Source organism: Ostrea edulis, chromosome 5 (genome assembly GCF_947568905.1).
Source record: "Ostrea edulis chromosome 5, xbOstEdul1.1, whole genome shotgun sequence".
Lineage (NCBI taxonomy): Eukaryota > Metazoa > Mollusca > Bivalvia > Ostreida > Ostreidae > Ostrea > Ostrea edulis.
The window spans coordinates 64303768-64326229 of NC_079168.1; the positions used below are offsets into that span (position 1 = coordinate 64303768).

The following is a 22462-nucleotide window of genomic DNA, read 5'->3' on the forward strand; positions in this document are numbered from 1 at the left end:
AATGAAAATTGCATTGGATATAATGAAGTTTGGTTATAATGAACTGTTTTTCACTGGCCCTGGAGGTTCACTATAATTGTGATTTACTGTATAATGAAGTTTTGTTATGATGAACTGTTTTTACTGGCCCTGGAGGTTCACTATAACCGTGTTTTACTGTATAATGAAGTTTGGTTTTAATGAAGTTTTTCACTGGCCCTGGAGGTTCACTATAACTGTGTTTTACTGTATAATGAAGTTTTGTTGTGATGAACTGTTTTTCACTGGCCCTGGAAGTTCACTATAACTGTGTTTTACTGTATAATGAAGTTTTGTTGTGATGAACTGTTTTTACTGGCCCTGGAGGTTCACTATAACTGTGTTTTACTGTATAATGAAGTTTTGTTGTGATGAACTGTTTTTACTGGCCATGGAGGTTCACTATAACTGTGTTTTACTGTATAATGAAGTTTTGTTGTGATGAACTGTTTTACTGTCCCTGGAGGTTCACTATAACTGTGTTTTACTGTATATTGAAGTTTGGTTTTAGCTGGCCCTGGAGGTTCACTATAACCGTGTTTTACTGTATAATGAAGTTTTGTTGTGATGAACTGTTTTTACTGGCCCTGGAGGTTCACTATAACTGTGTTGGCTGTATATATGATACATATTGTATGATAAAATGTAATATTTCATACTATACCATACAATACATATGCTATATACAGTAAAACATGGATATTCTATTACAATATAATATCTCATACGACCGATCGCGTTAGCTCAGTGGTACAACATTTGCTTTGTAATCCGGAGGTCGCGAGTTCGAGCCCTGCTTGTGCCATGGCTGCATCAAACCTACGACGATAACATAGTTAGTGATTGATTCTTTGCCAACACTCAGCATTTAGAAGTGAGAATCACAGGTCTTTCAGATATGACCTTAAAAACAGTCCCATGTCGTGGCAGTCGTTGGCATGACAAAGTACCCTCACTGCTACAGTCCTGAGCACTAAGCATAGGTCTAAATTTGTGGTACTTCACTTACAGCTGGTGACGTCTCAATATGAGTGAAACATTATTGATGGTACATAAAACAATCAATCAATATCTCATACATGTGGGGTATTTCATACAGTTACATCAGAGCATCTCTAACACTCATTGCATAAAGGTGCTTCCAACTGCTACATATACACCACAATGTAACCTTGTGGGAAATTCAATCAGTTTAGTTAAACAGAGGAAGAAACTTTCTACATCTTGTTGAAATAGTTAATGTTTTTGATGGGCAAAGTCTTGCATACATATATATATATATATAAACCATTTCAACTCATTGGATAAAAACAAATAGAAAACCATAATAGAGAGATATCCTCTATACATGTAACATATGAGAAACAAATGATTTGATACTATAAATTATATGATCAACATACAAATATCGTGTGTGATTCTGGTGTGTATGAAAGGTGTATACAAATGGACAGACATGAAAGATCAACTAGGTCAGCGATCCAGGAATTATAGGTCACCCAGTATCTGTGCCCTGGAATTCAGGATCACTAGATGTATCGTTTACAAGTGCTTGGTCCAAGTGTCAAGTACATTAACTTTGAGAAAATCAGATTAATATGATGGCAAAACACTGCTCTTTAAAATGATCACTTCATTTTGAGAGAAAATATGCCACACTCAGAAGTCTACATCCCCAAATGTTACACTCAGAAGTCTACATCCCCAAATGTCACACTCAGAAGTCTACATCCCCAAATGTTACACTCAGAAGTCTACATCCCCAAATGTCACACTCAGAAGTCTACATCCCCAAATGTTACACTCAGAAGTCTACATCCCCAAATGTTACACTCAGAAGTCTACATCCCCAAATGTTACACTCAGAAGTCTACATCCCCAAATGTTACACTCAGAAGTCTACTTCCCCAAATGTTACACTCAGAAGTCTACATCCCCAAATGTCACACTCAGAAGTCTACATCCCCAAATGTTACACTCAGAAGTCTACATCCCCAAATGTTACACTCAGAAGTCTACATCCCCAAATGTCACACTCAGAAATCTACATCCCCAAATGTTACACTCAGAAGTCTACATCCCCAAATGTTACACTCAGAAGTCTACATCCCCAAATGTTACACTCAGAAGTCTACATCCCCAAATGTTACACTCAGAAGTCTACATCCCCAAATGTTACACTCAGAAGTCTACTTCCCCAAATGTTACACTCAGAAGTCTACATCCCCAAATGTCACACTCAGAAGTCTACATCCCCAAATGTTACACTCAGAAGTCTACATCCCCAAATGTTACACTCAGAAGTCTACATCCCCAAATGTCACACTCAGAAATCTACATCCCCAAATGTTACACTCAGAAGTCTACATCCCCAAATGTTACACTCAGAAGTCTACATCCCCAAATGTTACACTCAGAAGTCTACATCCCCAAATGTTACACTCAGAAGTCTACATCCCCAAATGTTACACTCAGAAGTCTACATCCCCAAATGTTACACTCAGAAGTCTATATAGGTCTCATATTTACCAGTAAATGTAATGGTGTTCTGCTATTCAAACCTCATCAATCATCTAGAGAAAATAGGAGACACTCAGCTTTGGAAGCAAGTATGGTGGTTAACATTCCTACATGTAACTTCCAAACAAGTTTGGCTCTAGTAAGGCCTACAGTAATTTGGGAATATGACCAAGTTTGAAAAAACATTCCCTGCTCTAAAAAAAAACTTGAATCTTGTCAACCGCCCAAAAAATGTAGATCACACTAAACATCTAAAGCAATCGTGATGATTAAACATCCCTGAATGTAAAAATAAAATAACAAGAGGCCCATGGGCCTAGAATCGCTCTTCTGATACATTGTAGAACAGGCAAAAATTCTCACTAACCAAGATTCATTAATTAACAAAGTTTGATGATGTTAAGTCAAATAGTACTTGAAAATTTAAATGTAACTGTCCAAAAGTAGGTCATGGTGACCTACTTTTGGTCGACACACTGAAGACTCAAGATGCATCAACTGACAAGTCAAATAGTATTCAAATATAGCCGTCAAATTCCAAAAGAAGGCCACAGTGACCTACTTTTTGGTCGACACACTCCAAAGACTCAAGATGCATCAACTGACAAAGTTTGATAATTGAAGTCAAATAGTATCTGAAATATTCAGATATAAATGTGAAATTCCAAAAGAGGTTACAGTGACCTACTTTTTGGTCGACACACTCTGAAGACTCAAGACCCATCAACTGATAAAGTTTGATGATTGTAAGTCAAATAGTATCCAAACTATTCAAATATAGCGGTCAAAATCCAAAAATAGGTCACGGTGACCTACTTTTTAGTCAACACACTCTGAAGACTCAACATGTGTCAACTGACAAAGTTTGATAATTGTAAGTCAAATAGTATCTGAAATATTAAAATATAGCCGTTAAATTCCAAAAATAGGTCACGGTGACCTACTTTTTGGTCAACAAACTATGAAGACTCAAGAAGCTTCAACTGACAAAGTTTGATGATCCTAGCTTTCATAGTTGGTCACTGTGACCTACTTTTTTTATAAATATGTTTCGAGGCCTCTAGACACATCAACTTACAAGGTTTGATGATTCTAAACCTCTCGGTATCTCAAATAACAACCTAAAATGTATTCATAAATGATTAGCCATAAAATTCAGAAAGTAGGTCATGGTGACATACTTTTCACATGACGCAGTTCAAGATCCCATGATCCATCAACTGACAACTTTTGATGATCATAGGCTCAAAAGTGTCCAAGATATGCATCAAAATCCATTTAATAATAATTACCTGCGAAATTCAAAAAGTAAGTCACCATGACCTACTTTTGAGACAACATGATATTAGGTCCTAAGATGCATCAACTGACAAAATTTGATGATCTTAGTCCTTATACTAAGCAAAATATCAAAGTTTTAACAAAACAAAATTTAAGGTCAACTTTGAAGTGACCTGGAGATCATCCCCTTTGCCCCAGGATGATGCCTTGAACAATTTTTTATCTACAACCTATCCTCATCCTTATGCATAAGTTTGGTGATAATTTGCCCAGTGGTTCTTGAGAAGATTTTTTAGCAACCACTACTTTAGTTTGCATTTTCCTAATTATCTCCCCTTGTTAAAGGGTCACAACCCTAGTTTTAGTATAAATGAAAGCCCTTGGGCCAAGGATACCCTGTGACAAATTTGACAAAAATTGGCCAAGGGGTTCTTGAGATATAGCCCTTTTTCCAAAAAGTTGATGCACACCGCACGCCAGACATAATATGGCCATATGATTACCTCTTTGAGCCTTCGGCTCAGAAGAGCTAACAAGAGGCCCATGGGCCACATCGCTCACCTGAGTCACCTCGGTCCATATCAGAAGATTTTCCATATCTATTTGCATGTAAAACTGTAGTCCCTATTATGGCCCCAAACCTTCCCCTGGAGGCCATGGTTTTTGCAAACTTGAATCTACACTATGTCAGAAAGCTTTCATGTAAATGTGAACTTCTTTCGCCCAATGGTTCTTGAGAAGAAGATTTTTAAAGATTTTCCCTATATATTTGTATGTAAAACTTTGATCCCCTATTGTGGCCCCATCCTACCCCGGGGGGGTGGGGGTGGGGGTGGGGGGTGGGCATGATTTTAACAAACCTGAATCTGCACTATATCAGAAAGCTTTCATATAAATCTCAGCTTTTCTGGCTTAGTGGTTCTGGGAAGAAGATTTTTAAAGATTTTTCCTATATATTTGTATGTAAAACTTTGACCCCCTATTGTGGCCCCATCCGACCCCCGGGGGCCATGATCTTAACAATTTAGAATCTGCACTATATCGGGAAGCTTTCATATAAACCTCAGCTTTTCTGGCTCAGTGGTTCTTGAGAAGAAGATTTTAAAAGATTTTTCCTATAAATTTGTATGTAAAACTTTGATGCCCCCCTTGAGGCCCCATCCAATCCCCGGGGTCCATGATTTTAACAAACTTGAATCTGCACTATATCAACAACAAAAAAAAAAAAACGAAAAAAAAAAAGAACAAAAAAAAAACAACAAACAAAACTTTGACCCCCTATTGTGGCCCCATCCGACCCCCGGGGGCCATGATTTTAACAATTTAGAATCTGCACTATATCAGAAAGCTTTCATATAAATCTCAGCTTTTCTGGCTTAGTGGTTCTGGGAAGAAGATTTTTAAAGATTTTTCCTATATATTTGTATGTAAAACTTTGACCCCCTATTGTGGCCCCATCCGACCCCCGGGGGCCATGATCTTAACAATTTAGAATCTGTACTATATCAGGAAGCTTTCATATAAACCTCAGCTTTTCTGGCTTAGTGGTTCTGGGAAGAAGATTTTTAAAGATTTTTCCTATATATTTGTATGTAAAACTTTGATCCCCTATTGTGGCCCCATCCGACCCCCGGGGGCCATGATCTTAACAATTTAGAATCTGTACTATATCAGGAAGCTTTCATATAAACCTCAGCTTTTCTGGCTCAGTGGTTCTTGGGAAGAAGATTTTTAAAGATTTTCCCGATATATTTGTATGTAAAACTTTGATCCCCTATTGTGGCCCCATCCGACCCCCGGGGGCCATGATTTTAACAATTTAGAATCTGTATTATATAAGGATGCTTTCTTATAAACCTCAGCTTTTCTGGCTCAGTGGTTCTTGAGAAGAAGATTTTTAAAGATTTTCCCTATATATTTGTATGTAAAACTTTGATCCCCTATTGTGGCCCCATCCGACCCCCGGGGGCCAGGATTTTAACAATTTAGAATCTGCATTATATAAGGAAGCTTTCATATAAATCTCAGCTTTTCTGGCTCAGTGGTTCTTGAGAAGAAGATTTTTAAAGATTTTCCCTATATATTTGTATGTAAAACTTTGACCCCCTATTGTGGCCCCATCCGACCCCCGGGGGCCATGATTTTAACAATTTAGAATCTGCATTATATAAGAAAGCTTTCATATAAATCTCAGCTTTTCTGGCTCAGTGGTTCTTGAGAAGAAGATTTTTAAAGATTTTCCCTATATATTTGTATGTAAAACTTTGACCCCCTATTGTGGCCCCATCCGACCCCCGGGGGCCATGATTTTAACAATTTAGAATCTGCATTATATAAGAAAGCTTTCATATAAATCTCAGCTTTTCTGGCTCAGTGGTTCTTGAGAAGAAGATTTTTAAAGATTTTTCCTATATATTTGTATGTAAAACTTTGGTCCCCTATTGTGGCCCCATCCGACCCCCGGGGGCTATGATTTTAACAATTTAGAATCTGCATTATATAAGGAAGCTTTCATATAAATCTCAGCTTTTCTGGTTCAGTGGTTCTTGAGAAGAAGATTTTTAAAGATTTTTCCTATATATTTGTATGTAAAACTTTGGTCCCCTATTGTAGCCCCATCCGACCCCCGGGGGCCAGGATTTTAACAATTTAGAATCTGCATTATATAAGGAAGCTTTCATATAAATCTCAGCTTTTCTGGCTCAGTGGTTCTTGAGAAGAAGATTTTTTAATGACCCTACCCTATTTTTACCTTTTCTTGATTATCTCCCCTTGCAAGGTGGCCTGGCCCTTTATTTTAACAATTTAGAATTCCCTTTACCTAAGGATGTTTTGCGCCAACTTTGGTTGAAATTGGCCCAGTGGTTGTTGAGAAGAAGTTGAAAATGTGAAAAGTTTACAGACGGACAGACAGACGGACGGACGCCGGAATACAGGTGATCAGAAAAGCTCACTTGAGCTTTCAGCTCAGGTGAGCTAAAAATGTGAATCTATGCAAGTTTGGTCCAGTTTGGGCTGAATGCTTTAACCTGCTCCAAACACTGTAATCTGGTCATCATCCAGATCCTATAAGAATTCCACACTTTAACTCAGATCCTGCTGCCACTTGGGGTATACAATCAGTTATCTCCAACTTTGTTAAACTATATATGATTGTAAGTTAATATCAAGGGTCAAAATTCAGGATATGAATAATAAAAATGTACACATGCAGACATTTTGTACATTAGTATTACTAAAGCTTTGGGAGAAGTTATACGGTATATGATGCTTCACAAATTTTCTCTTCCAGTTGAGAAGTTTTACAGTTTGAATTTTCTAGTCATTTTAGATTCATTATACAGAATCTAGTATAGAAGTATAAACAAACCAAGTTACAACGAAGTCCTGATTATAACAAAATAAAACGTACTACTCAATGATTGATTGATTGATTGTATAATGTTCCTCTCCAGAATTTTTCATTCATATGGAGACATCAGCAAGATCGGTGAAGGGCTTCAAATTTAGGCCTATGCTCAGCGCTTGTGCCCATTGAGCAGTGAGGGTTCTTTAGTGTGCCACCCCTACAGTGACATGGGGCATCCGTTTTTAAGGTCATCTGATGCTGAGCGGTTGGCGATGGAACTGTCACTACCTGTTTTTTTAATGACTTAGGTCTGTCATGGCTGGGATTCAAACCCCGACCTTTCGCATGCGGGGTGAACACTCTAACCTCTCGGCCACCACGGTGGTGATGTTAAGATAATGGAAACCAGGAATTTACAGGGTACTGTAAACGTGGAAACTTACATGTGGAGGTTATTCACACTAAATACGCCACTTACAAGATTGTCATGTAAATTACCCCAACGCCCACTATACCCATAGTTAATCAATTTATTAATTAAAGATACTTACATTGCGTAATAAAACACTATATGTAAGGTTTGTCCAAGAAATATGCATAATTAACAACACGCAGAAATATCCATTTACAGTATGGTGAATTATTGTTACAACAACACTGGTGGCTGCCCCTGGAGGTTCATTACAACTCGGTTCTACCGATGGGATGCATTGATGTTGTATCAAAATTCAGTACTTGGGTGAATTTGTAACAATTGAAACAAACAACAAACAAACGGTATTAGTTAACAAAACATTTTTACTATGTATCCAGTTCCAACAGAAAATTTTGACACTTTTTCATCAGGACTTTGATGGCCTCCTCTACAAGTATGTCTGGTGGCAGAATACCAGTCGATTCTACAGAAACTGAAGAAGAAAAAATAATGGACATTGAATGAACAGAAAGGTTGAGTTCTGCCAGTTCCAGTGCTTTAAAATACAGTCCACTCCAGATATATTAAATTTCAAGTGACAAACTAGCATTGTTCATTATATCAAAAGTTCAATATAACTAATATTCAACTACCTAAATAATGCTACTAGTGATTTATTCTTACTTCAATATAACAGACAGTTCAATATCAGCAACTTCAATACAAGTGGAGTAGACTGTAATTCCTAAGATATTTTGTATATAGTGGTATAATGTTATTATGTGTTCTGAGGTTTGAACAAATGTGACACTTGTTCTCTCAACACTTATTATGCCCCCTGGAGGAGTGATTGTGCTTGTTTGAAGATTTTAAAATATGCAGCTACTCTTAAACTTGAGAAAATCTGAAATCCATAAACATTACCCAGAAAGCTGGAAAGTGTTCATACTTACCGTGTACAAAACATAATGAAAGTGTTCATTCTGTACCGTGTGCAAAACATAATGAAAGTGTTCATTCTGTACCGTGTGCAAAACATAATAAAAGCGTTCATACTGTGCCATGTGCAAAACATAATAAAAGTGTTCATACTGTACCGTGTGCAAAACATAGTGAAAGTGTTCATACTGTACCGTGTGCAAAACATAATAGACGTATGAATCTGTTTTCTTGTGATTATTAAATAAGTTTAACAGAAATTCATAGATTTGTGAAAGATTTTGAAGCTTACAAATAAAATGATCTCTAATTTTCTTCAGTTCAACCAAGTCTTTTAATTCATCATGACGAAATACTTCTCGACTACATGTGTCTTTTCTTGAATTTGCCACTCTTGCCACTTTTTCTCCTGAAATGAGGAAAAGGATTGATTTATGGACAAAATATTCATATCAAACAATATCAGGTATTGACAATTTAATATAAAGCCTAACATAAGGATTTATCAAGCCATGAAACATGGCATTAACCAAGTAGAAGTACATAGTCTGTCTTCAAGATGAATATTATAACTTCAGATTTTTATCTTCAACTTAGGAACTGAAATTCTAAGGACGTGAATTTCACAATATGGTAGAGGGATTACAATTATGTACACAGTGTGTCATAAAAAAGTCTATCTAAATCTAATTTAATCTATTTTTGGTCTTAATTAAAGGGACTGATTCATGATCCCCCCCCCCCCCCCCCAATTCTGTTTTTCACTTTTAATGTGTTCAAATGGTTTCACAATAAAAACATTAAGGTTATACATTATCACAAAAGCTCATTATAGAGAGTTTATTATCTGCTGTGTAAACAAAGATTAGAGTATGTTATTGTTTACAAAGTTTTCAAAATAAATGGATATTGATCTAAGGTTATCATATGTACCACACTTCAAGTATTCTTTAGGTGAAATGTATCATTTAAAAGTTAAATTTGCGACTGTGCAAAATCAAAAAGCTTTAAAGTACAAAATTAATATTTCACTGGTTGTTTGTCAACATAAAAAAGACTTGAGTCTTTGTTTACATAACTCAGAGTTAAGGCTAAAATATTGCTTTTATCCTTGCATTCAGAAGGTCCAAATTTGGTTGCCAACATTAAATGAGTTATAAACATCAAAAATGAAAAATATGTTTTTCAAAAAATGTGAACCAGTCCCTTTAAAATTTATAAATTGCTAAATTTCTGTGGAATTTCCATGTTGACATTCTCAAATTCCTTTCCAAAAAACTATAAAAATTAGCATATCCCAATTTCATTGTGATTGACATAATCACACTTTCCGCCATCAGTCGGCCTAGACAGACAGAAGAGAGACCAGATACCACCTTGAAATAAGATTGTTGATACCAACTAAGTTTACCATCATTGCAAATAAGCTAGAAAAATGTCTTTAATGACAAACATCAGCAATGTATGGAGTACAATTACAATCTGAGTGACTCGGGTGACCCAGAAATATATTGATGGTAAAACATATGTATACTTGAACATGTCGTTGGTGTACTGCACACATTGTGGAGTCATTCAAATTTGTGGAGGCCAATTTTCATTGACTGTCAAACTTTAGAATTTCATCGAGATGTAATTTCATGGATATGGTTTCTTGTATTTTATGGTGGTTTGAGATTCATGAGATAGGGGTATCCATGAAATACACAAAAGTTGAGCCTCCCACCAAATTTAAGGATTCCACAGTATCTGAGAAAATTAGGAGCTTATTAGGTCATCTCTCTGGTACAACAGCAGACTTACCATCCACCTTGTCTATAGCAATGACTCCTGTGTTAGTTAGACTGACCCTCTGGTGCAACAGCAGACTTACCATCCACCTTGTCTATAGCAATGACCCCTGTGTTAGTTAGACTGACCCTCTGGTCTATAGCAGACTTACCATCCACCTTGTCTATAGCAATGACCCCTGTGGTAGTTAGACCGACCCTCTGGTCTATAGCAATGACTCCTGTGTTAGTTAGACCGACCCTCTGGTACAACAGCAGACTTACCATCCACCTTGTCTATAGCAATGACCCCTGTGTTAGTTAGACCGACCCTCTGGTCTATAGCAATGACTCCTGTGTTAGTTAGACCAACCCTCTGGTCTATAGCAATGACCCCTGTGTTAGTTAGATTGACCCTCTGGTCTATAGCAATGACCCCTGTGTTAGTTAGATTGACCCTCTGGTCTATAGCAATGACCCCTGTGTTAGTTAGATTGACCCTCTGGTCTATAGCAATGACCCCTGTGTTAGTTAGATTGACCCTCTGGTCTATAGCAATGACCCCTGTGTTAGTTAGACTGACCCTCTGGTCTATAGCAATGACCCCTGTGTTAGTTAGACCGACCCTCTGGTCTATAGCAATGACTCCTGTGTTAGTTAGACTGACCCTCTGGTACAACAGCAGACTTACCATCCACCTTGTCTATAGCAATGACTCCTGGTGAAAAACAGTTCTGTAGCTTCTCTGCCATAGTCCCTGTGATCCGCGACTTCAGAATTATCTCTGGTAAAAGTCTATAGGAGGCTGTAGCTGTGAAAAACAAAAATCCCCAAATAGAGGCTGTTGTTTTCCATCATCAATCTCAAAATCATTGTCGCAAGCCACACATATTGTCTGTTAACAAATAAGGTAGGGAAGGTACTACCGGACTCAGTAACCGTGGCTAGCGACGGTGTCTTAAAATAGAAGTTTTCCTTCATCTACAGATACAAAAGGATCTTTCAACATTAGGGCCTATATTATACAGAATTCCCCCCCTAGGATTATAATCTTATTTTCAAATGCAATATCTGAATTTAATTAATACATCTTGTCTTTTTGTTTGTCAATGTTATCAGAATAGAATGTTTACTAAATTATTTCCATTTTCTCCAAGAAAAATGACTTTTATGTACATTTGGATTAAGGGAATTATGATTCAATCAAGTTATAAAAAATATCTCCTAAAATTTGTCCTCCATCTTTCACTCAAATGAAACTCACCAACAGGGGAGAATTTAGCATGGTCCTTCCCTACTCCTTTATTACAGAACACCCTTAGATCTATTTCCTGTAAAACAATATAAATCAATTTATATAATCAGATTTCAAATGATGTCCCAATTCTAAAATATTTACAACTGTAAAGAAAAAAATAAAGCCAAATCTCTGTACCATCTCATTTTCTCCTGTCTGATAAAAAGCAAAAAGCATTACATGTAATACCATTGGTTCATTCTATTGGTAATTCCAAAGAATAAGCCTCATAGATGTATTTTACACTGAAAACCTATTTTTAATTAGTATATTTCCAAGTTATACTAAATACATGTATAACTAAGTTGCATTGGTTGAAATGTTTTCAATAACAGCAATCTTCTATGGAACATTACTAGATCTTGTTTAACTGTCCTAGTATGTGGAACATTATCAGATCTTGTTTACCTGTCCTGATCTGTGGAACATTATCAGATCTTGTTTACCTGTCCTGATCTGTGGAACATTATCAGATCTTGTTTACCTGTCCTGGTCTGTGGAACATTACTAGATGTTGTTTACCTGTCCTGATCTGTGGAACATTATTAGATGTTGTTTACTTGTCCTAGTCTGTGGAACATTACTAGATGTTGTTTACCTGTCCTAGTCTGTGGAACATTATTAGATGTTGTTTACCTGTCCTAGTCTGTGGAACATTACTAGATGTTGTTTACCTGTCCTAGTCTGTGGAACATTATTAGATGTTGTTTACCTGTCCTAGTCTGTGGAACATTATTAGATGTTGTTTACCTGTCCTAGTCTGTGGAACATTACTAGATGTTGTTTACCTGTCCTAGTCTGTGGAACATTACTAGATGTTGTTTACCTGTCCTAGTCTGTGGAACATTACTAGATGTTGTTTACCTGTCCTAGTCTGTGGAACATTACTAGATGTTGTTTACCTGTCCTAGTCTGTGGAACATTACTAGATGTTGTTTACCTGTCCTAGTCTGTGGAACATTACTAGATGTTGTTTACCTGTCCTAGTCTGTGGAACATTACTAGATCTTATTTACCTGTCCTAATTTGTGGAACATTACTAGATCATGTTTACCTGTCCTAATCTGTGGAACATTACTAGATCTTGTTTACCTGTCCTAGTGTGTGGAACATTTGTTTACCTGTCCTGGTCTTAATTTGGCTATCAGGATATCGTCATTAACAGGTCGCAGATCTCCTTCCTTAAACTGAAACAATAAGATATAGTACTGTTATATGCAGTGCTAGTATTGTAAAAGAATCAGTAATTGCTTCTATTGAGGATCGAACCCATAACCTCTGCTTTAACAGTCCAATGCTCTACCCATTAACCAGAACCTCTGCTTTAACAGTCCAATGCTCTACCCATTAACCAGAACCTCAGCTTTAACAGTCCAGTGATCCACCCATTAACCAGAACCTCTGCTTTAACAGTCCAGTGCTCCACCCATTAACCAGAACCTCTGCTTTAACAGTCCAGTGCTCCACCCATTAACCAGAACCTCTGCTTTAACAGTCCAGTGATCCACCCATTAACCAGAACCTCTGCTTTAACAGTCCAGTGCTCCACCCATTAACCAGAACCTCTGCTTTAACAGTTCAGTGCTCCACTCATTAACCAGAACCTCTGCTTTAACAGTTCAGTGCTCCACCCATTAACCAGAACCTCTGCTTTAACAGTTCAGTGCTCCACTCATTAACCAGAACCTCTGCTTTAACAGTTCAGTGCTCCACCCATTAACCAGAACCTCTGCTTTAACAGTTCAGTGCTCCACCCATTAACCGGAACCTCTGCTTTAACAGTCCAGTGCTCCACCCATTAACCAGAACTAGCGGGAAGACCATGTATCTAACACTGCCACAATATGTGCATGAACTTGGCTCAAGCATGAATAGAACTAACAAATAATGATGAAACCACCCTGCCAAACAACTGTTGAGTAAACAGGAAATTGATGGGTGTAGGTATTGAAACTGTGTCACATCATAGTTCTTTTAAAAGTATTCAATGTATAATGGTCATGTTTCATATCTAGTAAATGGATGGTGGAATTTTTGTAATGGTATCATTTTGAAGGGTTTATCAAATAAAAATAATCCAACATGGAAATTTTCAAAATTTTGATTATTGCTTTTTTTATTTTACTTAGAATTTTACATTGAAGTCTATGGGAAGAACATGTTTTATCAAAATATCTTTAAAAGAAATTACATTTTCACACAAGAGTGGGTTAATTATCTACACAGAAGGGAGAGTGGGTTAATCATCTACACAACAGGGAGAGTGGGTTAATCATCTACACAGCAGGGAGAGTGGGTTAATCATCTACACAGCAGGGAGAGCAGGTTAATCATCTACACAGCAGGGAGAGTGGGTTAATCATCTACACAACAGGGAGAGTGGGTTAATGATCTACACAGCAGGGAGAGTGAGTTAATCATCTACACAGCAGGGAGAGTGGGTTAATCATCTCCTACACAGCAGGGAGAGTGGGTTAATCATCTCCTACACTGCAGGGAGAGCAGGTTAATCATCTACACAGCAGGGAGAGTGGGTTAATCATCTCCTACACAGCAGGGAGAGCGGGTTAATCATCTCCTACACAGCAGGGAGAGCAGGTTAATCATCTACACAGCAGGGAGAGTGGGTTAATTATCTACACAGCAGGGAGAGTGGGTTAATCATCTACACAACAGGGAGAGCAGGTTAATCATCTACACAGCAGGGAGAGTGGGTTAATCATCTACACAGCAGGGAGAGTGGGTTAATCATCTACACAGCAGGGAGAGTGGGTTAATCATCTACACAGCAGGGAGAGTGGGTTAATCATCTACACAGCAGGGAGAGCAGGTTAATCATCTACACAGCAGGGAGAGTGGGTTAATCATCTACACAGCAGGGAGAGTGGGTTAATCATCTACACAGCAGGGAGAGTGGGTTAATCATCTACACAACAGGGAGAGTGGGTTAATCCTCTACACAGCAGGAAGAGCGGGTTAATCATCTACAAAGCAGGGAGAGTGGGTTGATCATCTCCTACACAGCAGGGAGAGTGGGTTAATCATCTCCTACACTGCAGGGAGAGCAGGTTAATCATCTACACAGCAGGGAGAGTGGGTTAATCATCTCCTACACAGCAGGGAGAGTGGGTTAATCATCTCCTACACAGCAGGGAGAGCAGGTTAATCATCTACACAGCAGGGAGAGTGGGTTAATTATCTACACAGCAGGGAGAGTGGGTTAATCATCTACACAGCAGGGAGAGTGGGTTAATCATCTACACAACAGGGAGAGTGGGTTAATCATCTACACAGCAGGGAGAGCAGGTTAATCATCTACACAACAAGGAGAGTGGGTTAATCATCTACACAGCAGGGAGAGTGGGTTAATCATCTACACAACAGGGAGAGTGGGTTAATCATCTACACAGCAGGGAGAGCAGGTTAATCATCTACACAGCAGGGAGAGTGGGTTAATCATCTACACAGCAGGGAGAGTGGGTTAATCATCTACACAACAGGGAGAGTGGGTTAATCATCTACACAACAGAGAGAGTGGGTTAATCATCTACACAGCAGGGAGAGTGGGTTAATCATCTACACAGCAGGGAGAGTGGGTTAATCATCTACACAGCAGGGAGAGTGGGTTAATCATCTACACAGCAGGGAGAGTGGGTTAATCATCTCCTACACAGCGGGGAGAACGGGTTAAGAAATAGGAACATGTGAAGTCTTAAATGTTAATAAAAGGTGATAGAAAACAAATAACCACCCTTTACTTGTAACTGTACAAGATTATGCTGGTGTTAAAAATCAATGATTACAAAAAAGCAAACCTGAATATATATTTGAACAGACTCACTATTGTATCTTGTCCTTTTGCAGGAATCCATTTTAAGTGCTTTGTTGTAACTTTAAAAAAAAGAAAGATAAATTAAAATTTTTTGCAAACCAGTTCCATCAATAATTTCCTCATAAAACATGCTATCTGGTGTATCTACAGTGTACATTTGATTCAAATCCCATTTATATCATATTTAATGCAGACACAACAAAATATTTACCGGTACTGTATATATGAAATGTAATTGTGTTTTGTGTTTCTGAAAGCATTCTTTGTCTGTTTCACTTCAGTCCTTTTCTGCCTACGTGTTTCTGATTGATATTTTGTCCTATATAGTGAAGTTTACGGTTACACGTACTGTTCTACGCTTTAACAGTTTTCATCACATTAACCTGTGAACTTTGACCTGACCTTTTACCTTTGTGGTCTTTATAGAGCTCATCCGGATCTGTCGCATCTTTAGCTTGGGAATTTTTGGTACACTTGACTTTAAGTTGAAATATAATGGTGTCCTCTGGAGAGAAATCCTCACCTGAGAAAACATTAATCTGGTGGTTACTAATTACACATCCATCTTCCCTCACCTCCCATGATGACAGCACAACGAAAGCAAGGTTGCGTAATTCATCACACTTTAATATTTTTCTGCACATGATAGAGGACCGAGGTGGGAGGTTTTTTTTTTCATTTCACAAATGATGAATAACTATACCAACATAAATTGTGGACCAATTTGAATACTCTCTCTAATATGTAGCTAAGATCTAGCTAAGAACTAATAGGAATTAGAACTGTCCTAACTCAACTAATACCCCCAGCAGGGATCATCAATATTGGAGCATATTTTGAAATATTGCATAGCTAAAAACCAGAAAGACACGAGTTTAACATTATTCATGATTCACCTGAGTGCAAATTACAATCTACAATAAAATCCTTTGACCTTGATTTTGCAAATCAGAGTAGCAGTAAATTTCATTGGTCACCAATTTTAGTGAAAAATTGACTGTAAAAAAAAATAAATAAACAGATGGATGAAAAGGTAAAGGTAAGATCAATATACCCCTAAAAAGTTAAATCTGAAAAACCCCAAGTTCAATGGTTTACATAGTATACATCATTTCCACAGAATTTGGTAAAAGGTAAATTATGATATAAAGTAAATAAATTGTTTCCGAGAAAATATCTGGCCAAAATGTGTCTACAGACCAATACCCCCCCCCCCCCCCCCCCCCCCCACTTCATTTATAGAAGGTACGATAAATATTCATTCAGCTAAGATGGTAGACACTAGGATAACCATGAAAGCTTATTTCCAATGGAGTCATTTAAGGCTTAATCTGGTTTCTGCACAGGTATCGGAGGGAGGTGGAGTTGTCATTGTTGTGGGAAGACATCAGGGTAAATCAGGTATTGGAGCATTTGTTCATTAAAGCCTGTTTGTCATATATATATACTACCACTGCTAATAACGAGGATCAAACCAGAGCTATAGAAGAGAAATGAGAGTACTACCACTACTCTCACAGAGCAGGAAGGCCTCTACAAAAATTGTAAATTTCATGATCCCCAGGTAATAGGTTCTGACTCCAGGCAAGGCATAGTGCTTAAATTTGTAAATTCTTATTTTCCTTCAACCAACTGACCCATCTTTAATTTCAAAATTCCATAATCCAACAGATAAAACAAGAGGTACTGTGAGCAATGCTCACTAAGGATACTCCCAGCTTACCCCAATCTCCCAAAGGGTGTTGGTAATAGGTATAAACTACCTCTTTTCTGAGTGTAAAAAACAAATGGCATGACAAACCGAACCATATTGCTACTTTGATGTCCAGTGCGCATGACCTTTGGACCCCAAAATTGATAGGGAACATCTTCATCCCATAGGTAGTCCATATGTATGATATGGTGACTGTAGGTGGAAAGGATAACGCTTTAGAGCCCGGAAACCATATTGCTACTTCAATGTCCAGTGCACGTGACCTTTGACCTTTTGACCCCAAAATCGATAGGGAACATCTTCATCCCATGGGTAGTCCATATATATGATATGGCGACGGTAGGTGGAAAGGATAATGCTTTAGAGCCCGGAAACCATTGCGTCTACAGACGGACGGACAGACAGACGGACAACCCGATTCCAGTATACCCCCCCACAACTTGTTGCGGGGGGTATAAAAAAGTTTCACATAGATTTCATAGCTCTTCGGGCTAGTGATACTTCTTAACTAATACTCAGGTGAGCAGTAAGGTTCCCAAGTCTGTTGCTTGAGTCACTTTTCATTACACTATGTATCTAGCAAATCTTCCATCTGTCAAATACATTCTTGACAAATGAATTTAAACTATGGGCATCACGATATCTCTCAATTTTGTAATTAAGGAGGGATATCTTATCATTTGAGTACATAAATGAATAATCAAGCACCAGTATTCATGAACATTTGTGACCTACCCTCTGTTTTGTACTCGAACAGTCTGGGGTCAGCCTTGATAGGAATCAGCCCTAGTCTGTGTGCTAACACTTCATCTTGTATAATGGAGGTGTTGTTGTTAATGTGGACTTTCTCTATAGCCATTGTGGGTACCTACGAATGCCCAATAACTGAACTTAAGCAGATCTTCAAAAGAAATGTAGTAATATTTACTTTTACATGGACAATCCAATTTGAAAATAAAATATTGTTTATAAAATGTTGGTTAACGTTATGTAAATATTAACAATTTCAATAATTCATTGCAAAAGCATGAAAATCTGGCATATTAATTTTTTCATACGACAGACTTTCATTATCTTTATTTATCCTCTAAATGATTAATTAACAATCATAATTAAATATTGATATTAAAATACCTCTGACAGCAGAATCCTGCGGAATGCATTAGCTATTGCAGCATCAATACCCACCATGTCAAATTCCAACTCATCATCATTCATTTTTATCATGTCTATACGGAAATTCTAAAATGATAACGCAATGCAAATTTAAAATGCTGATAATGTGTGAACCAATGAAAAGCATGAAAACAGATGGGAAACGTTAACATATATAGATATTTTCCTTTGTCATAGTTGAATTTTTTATTAATTTCAGATACTATTTTTCATTATCTTTCAAAATGAAAAAGATGTAAATTAAATTTTTATCTTCTGTTTCTACTGACAAAAAAATTCAAACTGAGAATTCCAGGAAATGCATACAGAACCTTTTTGAACTTTTTAAAATTCCACGAATCATCATAGTTTGGATATTCTCCAGGGAAGTCTGTGCTATGAACCTGCATATGTATGAATAAAGAAAAGCATATTATGACCTATTTCATAACCCACTTTAGAAAAATTACATACGATTTGAATTTTTTTTCAAAATGTGTTAAAAGCTGGGTCTAGCTCACCACATATTTTTTATTTCCTTTCAAAGTGTGTTACGAATAATCAAATCAATACACTTTGAATCAATATCCAATAAAGTAGTGCTCCAAAATCTACATTATAATGATGAAATTTGTTTGAAGAAGACGTAGGGAGCATTGACAGAGTTTTGCAGTCTGTGAACAATCTCGTTATAAACCAGGCATTATGATAAATCTAGTTTTATTTATGCTACAGTAGCTTTTAACATACCCCTAGATATTATGGATGCTTATCACATTGTTTCTGATTTGTATTACAAGAACACGAGTGTAGTACATGTACTTCACAGAACACTCTTGAACACACCCATCCCTGATAACCTACTCACAAACGTAATCAATAAATACTACATTGTACAGTGTATATCGCAAATAACATCCTAAATTATCATATTTCTCAATCCAGACTCCCATCTATAGGCTGATATTGGGATCATGGGTTAATATGAGGTCAATGGATACCAATCATTTACTATAACAGGAATTGTTTACTTTCTTTTCTACTATGGGGTAAACTGAGTGATTATTCTTGTACTCCAAATATGCAGGTGTTCCAAAATATAATAAAATTACTGTGTTTGTCTCCCTGATATCACCAGTATTTTAACCAAAGACTTACTTAATATTCAGAGCGGAAGAGGGAAGCTCTCAGAAGACATCTCTATCTCACTTCCCCCTCCCTATCCTGTAGCCTCTTTCCTCCCACTCCCACCCACCCATTTTACCTGCAGTACATGATTGGTCCAGGAACCTGGTGTTCATTGTTAGCACTAGTGCAATTTACATGATTCAGCAAATAAATTTTCTCTTTAATAAATGATGTGTTTTGGCAGATATTTGTAGTGCCTTTATTTAAAATACATTCTTTATGTTAATCAAACATGTTTTAATAATTCATTTTTAATCTTTTTATATCAACAATGCTTTTTTTGGGGGGTGGGTGGGTGGTGCAATTTATGAAAGACAAGAGATGTTTGTAAAACATATATGCCCCCCATGGTGCAAAATTTAAAAAGGGTTATACACATGCATAATTTGATTGATAGTAGTATCACCAATTCGAAATATTGACCAGACAATATCTTCCAATGTCAGGAGTGTATTGACCAAGTGACCTAAAAATCAATAGGGGTCATCTACTCCTTATGCTGTACCAGTGTACCAGGTTTGATGTCCAAAATTTTTCGAGGGTGGGTGGGTGTTCCGATATTTTATTGCATGCAAATATATAGTAAACAATTAAAAATTCCCAGTGGGGGGGGGGTGGTGGTGTCTGGACCCCCTTAACCCCCTCCTGCTGGATCCGCACCTATACCAGTCTATGCGAAAGACATTGGACCGTCAGACCTGACCGATGTGCAGTGCCTCAGGTCCGATGCATCATGTTTTACACCGGACCAAAATGTCCGATGTCTCAGTGTCCGGTTTTGAGCTTTACTATTTTGACGCGGAGTCATTTAAATGTTTGTTATGTGTAAAAAATATCACACAAATCCAAATACGAAAATGAATGTGATTAAAACCGCATGGAGTATTATACGGGAGGGATCCCTGGTATAGTATTACTAGTATTATAATAAATAAGATTTCCTTGGTTTTGCATTTTCATGTGTTTCACTTTTTCGGTCTGACAAAATTTGGTTCGTCTGGTGTGTTCATTGATTACACAGGACCGAATGTCCTGTGTGGTCCAAAATTTTTTCGCATAGACTGCTACACTGGGACGTAACAGATGGATAGGTGGGAGTGACTCTTCTCCCCTTGCTTTCTTTTAATTTTATTTTTCTTTCGTTTTTTTTTTTTTTGCTTAAGAGTCTAAATTTTTATAAATTATGAATATATCTTGTATTCATGTATGCAAATTTGAAGAATAGGCCCGAGTTTGAATGTAATACTCAAACAATCAGTAAAATAAAATAGAAAAAAATGTTGATATTATTCTATATATATTTAACCATTATAGTGCACCATACAATACACCCTGAATTCCATCCCCGTATCATAAAATAATGTCCTATTGGCTAGTATTTGATCACATGATCATGCACCTTTCTAAAGATGGCGGACAGGAGCGAGTAAAGTTAACATGTATTTGGGTTTTTTGTGTTTAACTTCAAAATCTGGGCCTTATCTTTAATTCTATCAAAATTATTTACTAAGACACTTACCGTGGAGTCTATGTTCCAATCGAAGCCCAACAATCGAGTGTGTTAAGGAATGAAATCACACCGGCTTTTATAGCACTAGGGGTCAGATTGGAAACGAGATCCCTTAAACAGATGCAAAATTCAGAAATTCTCGTGCTGAAGTGCCACCAAATTTTGTATACCCTGTTTAGGATATTTTTATATAGCTCATTTGGGTCATAAGATCCCACCTGCGGTACATAGAATCACCGAAATTACCGCTAATCACCGAAATAATGACCGAAATTACCAATAAAGGGGCCGAAATTACCTTAGTGTATGTTCATCTATATACCATTTAGTCACACATCAAATTTCATGAAGATTGATAACGATTTGAAGGAGTTATGGTCATTAAACTGATTAATGTGAAGCGTAAATACAAGTTATTTCCCATGTTTTAAATACATAGTATTCGGTATTGATTTATACAATAAAGTGTATTAAATAAATGAAATAAAATATTTGTCCTGAATTTTATATTGCCATTTGGAACTTACTGGCTAGGCCCTATTTGTAGTTCGCTTACTGAGTACCTGTTGGTAAAGGGAAGTAACTCAGATTCACACGTCACAATAATCGGTTTTATGGAAACAATTCCTTCAAATCGTTACCAATCTTCATGAAATCTGATGTGTGACTAGATGGTATATAGATTAACATATACTGTCAGAGGTAATTTTGGCCCCTTTATTGATAATTTCGGTCATTTCTTTAGTAATTTCGGTGATTAGCAGTGATTCTATGCACCCTCCCACCTGGGATATTCTATTCCATTTGGGCGATTGTGCCCAACCTGTTAAATTGGGCTTTACCACTGGCAGTTTGCACTGAAGAAATTCAATCTAAAACTAGCTTAATCAAGCTATTTCAAATAGCTTTATAAAGCTATATAGCTTAATAAAGCTATATTATATAGCTAGTCGATCAAGAGATTGTGCTGGATCTATATCTAATCTCAGCGAGATTCGTCGAGGCTGGATATTTGGACTGACGCCGTCAGTCCAAATATCCAACCTCGACGAATCTCGCTGAGATTAGACCTATATCCACTAGCCTATGCTAGGAAAGATGTCTTGATTTTTCTCCACAAATTCACAAGCCGCTGTAAATGGATTACATTAAGAAAACACTTCTTACGTTATCAACTCCGTGCTCATTTAATGTAACACGCCTTCGTGTATCATCTGTAATATCCATCATCAATATCCAAGTTCAACAGTGAACTCGTATCAAACTAAAGCACGTTTTACTGTTTTCTTTAATCAATGTTGATTTTTAACTTGAATACACTAACTAAAATTCTATATTTCAAACGTTTCATTGATAAAGCCCACTAAAAAAAGAACCCAATAATTCGGATTTTTAAAAAGTTGATAATATAAATTATAAATTATCATTATCATTTAGCAATAAGATACACATATGTAGACTTAATATTTGACATT

The 22462-nt window shown here is 37.1% G+C and overlaps 1 protein-coding gene across 3 annotated transcripts; it reads right to left on the reverse strand.

Moving 5' to 3' along the window:
* Positions 1 to 7946: 7946 nt before the first annotated feature.
* Positions 7947 to 22322, reverse strand: LOC125649475 (DNA-directed RNA polymerases I and III subunit RPAC1-like). Of its 3 annotated transcripts, XM_048877045.2 has the most exons (11): positions 22155 to 22322; positions 18622 to 18693; positions 18269 to 18376; positions 17870 to 18002; positions 15830 to 15943; positions 15430 to 15479; positions 12710 to 12775; positions 11556 to 11622; positions 10983 to 11102; positions 8815 to 8931; positions 7947 to 8076 (listed from the first exon to the last, which is right to left on the reverse strand). In XM_048877045.2, exons 1-11 carry the CDS (start codon positions 22215 to 22217, stop codon positions 7970 to 7972), a joined length of 1017 nt encoding a protein of 338 aa, XP_048733002.2. In that variant the 5' UTR covers positions 22218 to 22322; the 3' UTR covers positions 7947 to 7969. The 3 variants fall into 3 exon arrangements, with proteins under 3 accessions (XP_048733002.2, XP_056021090.1, XP_056021091.1); XM_056165115.1 differs by having other exon boundaries at positions 7947 to 8931; XM_056165116.1 differs by lacking the exons at positions 18622 to 18693; positions 22155 to 22322 and having other exon boundaries at positions 7947 to 8931; positions 17870 to 18035.
* Positions 22323 to 22462: the final 140 nt, after the last annotated feature.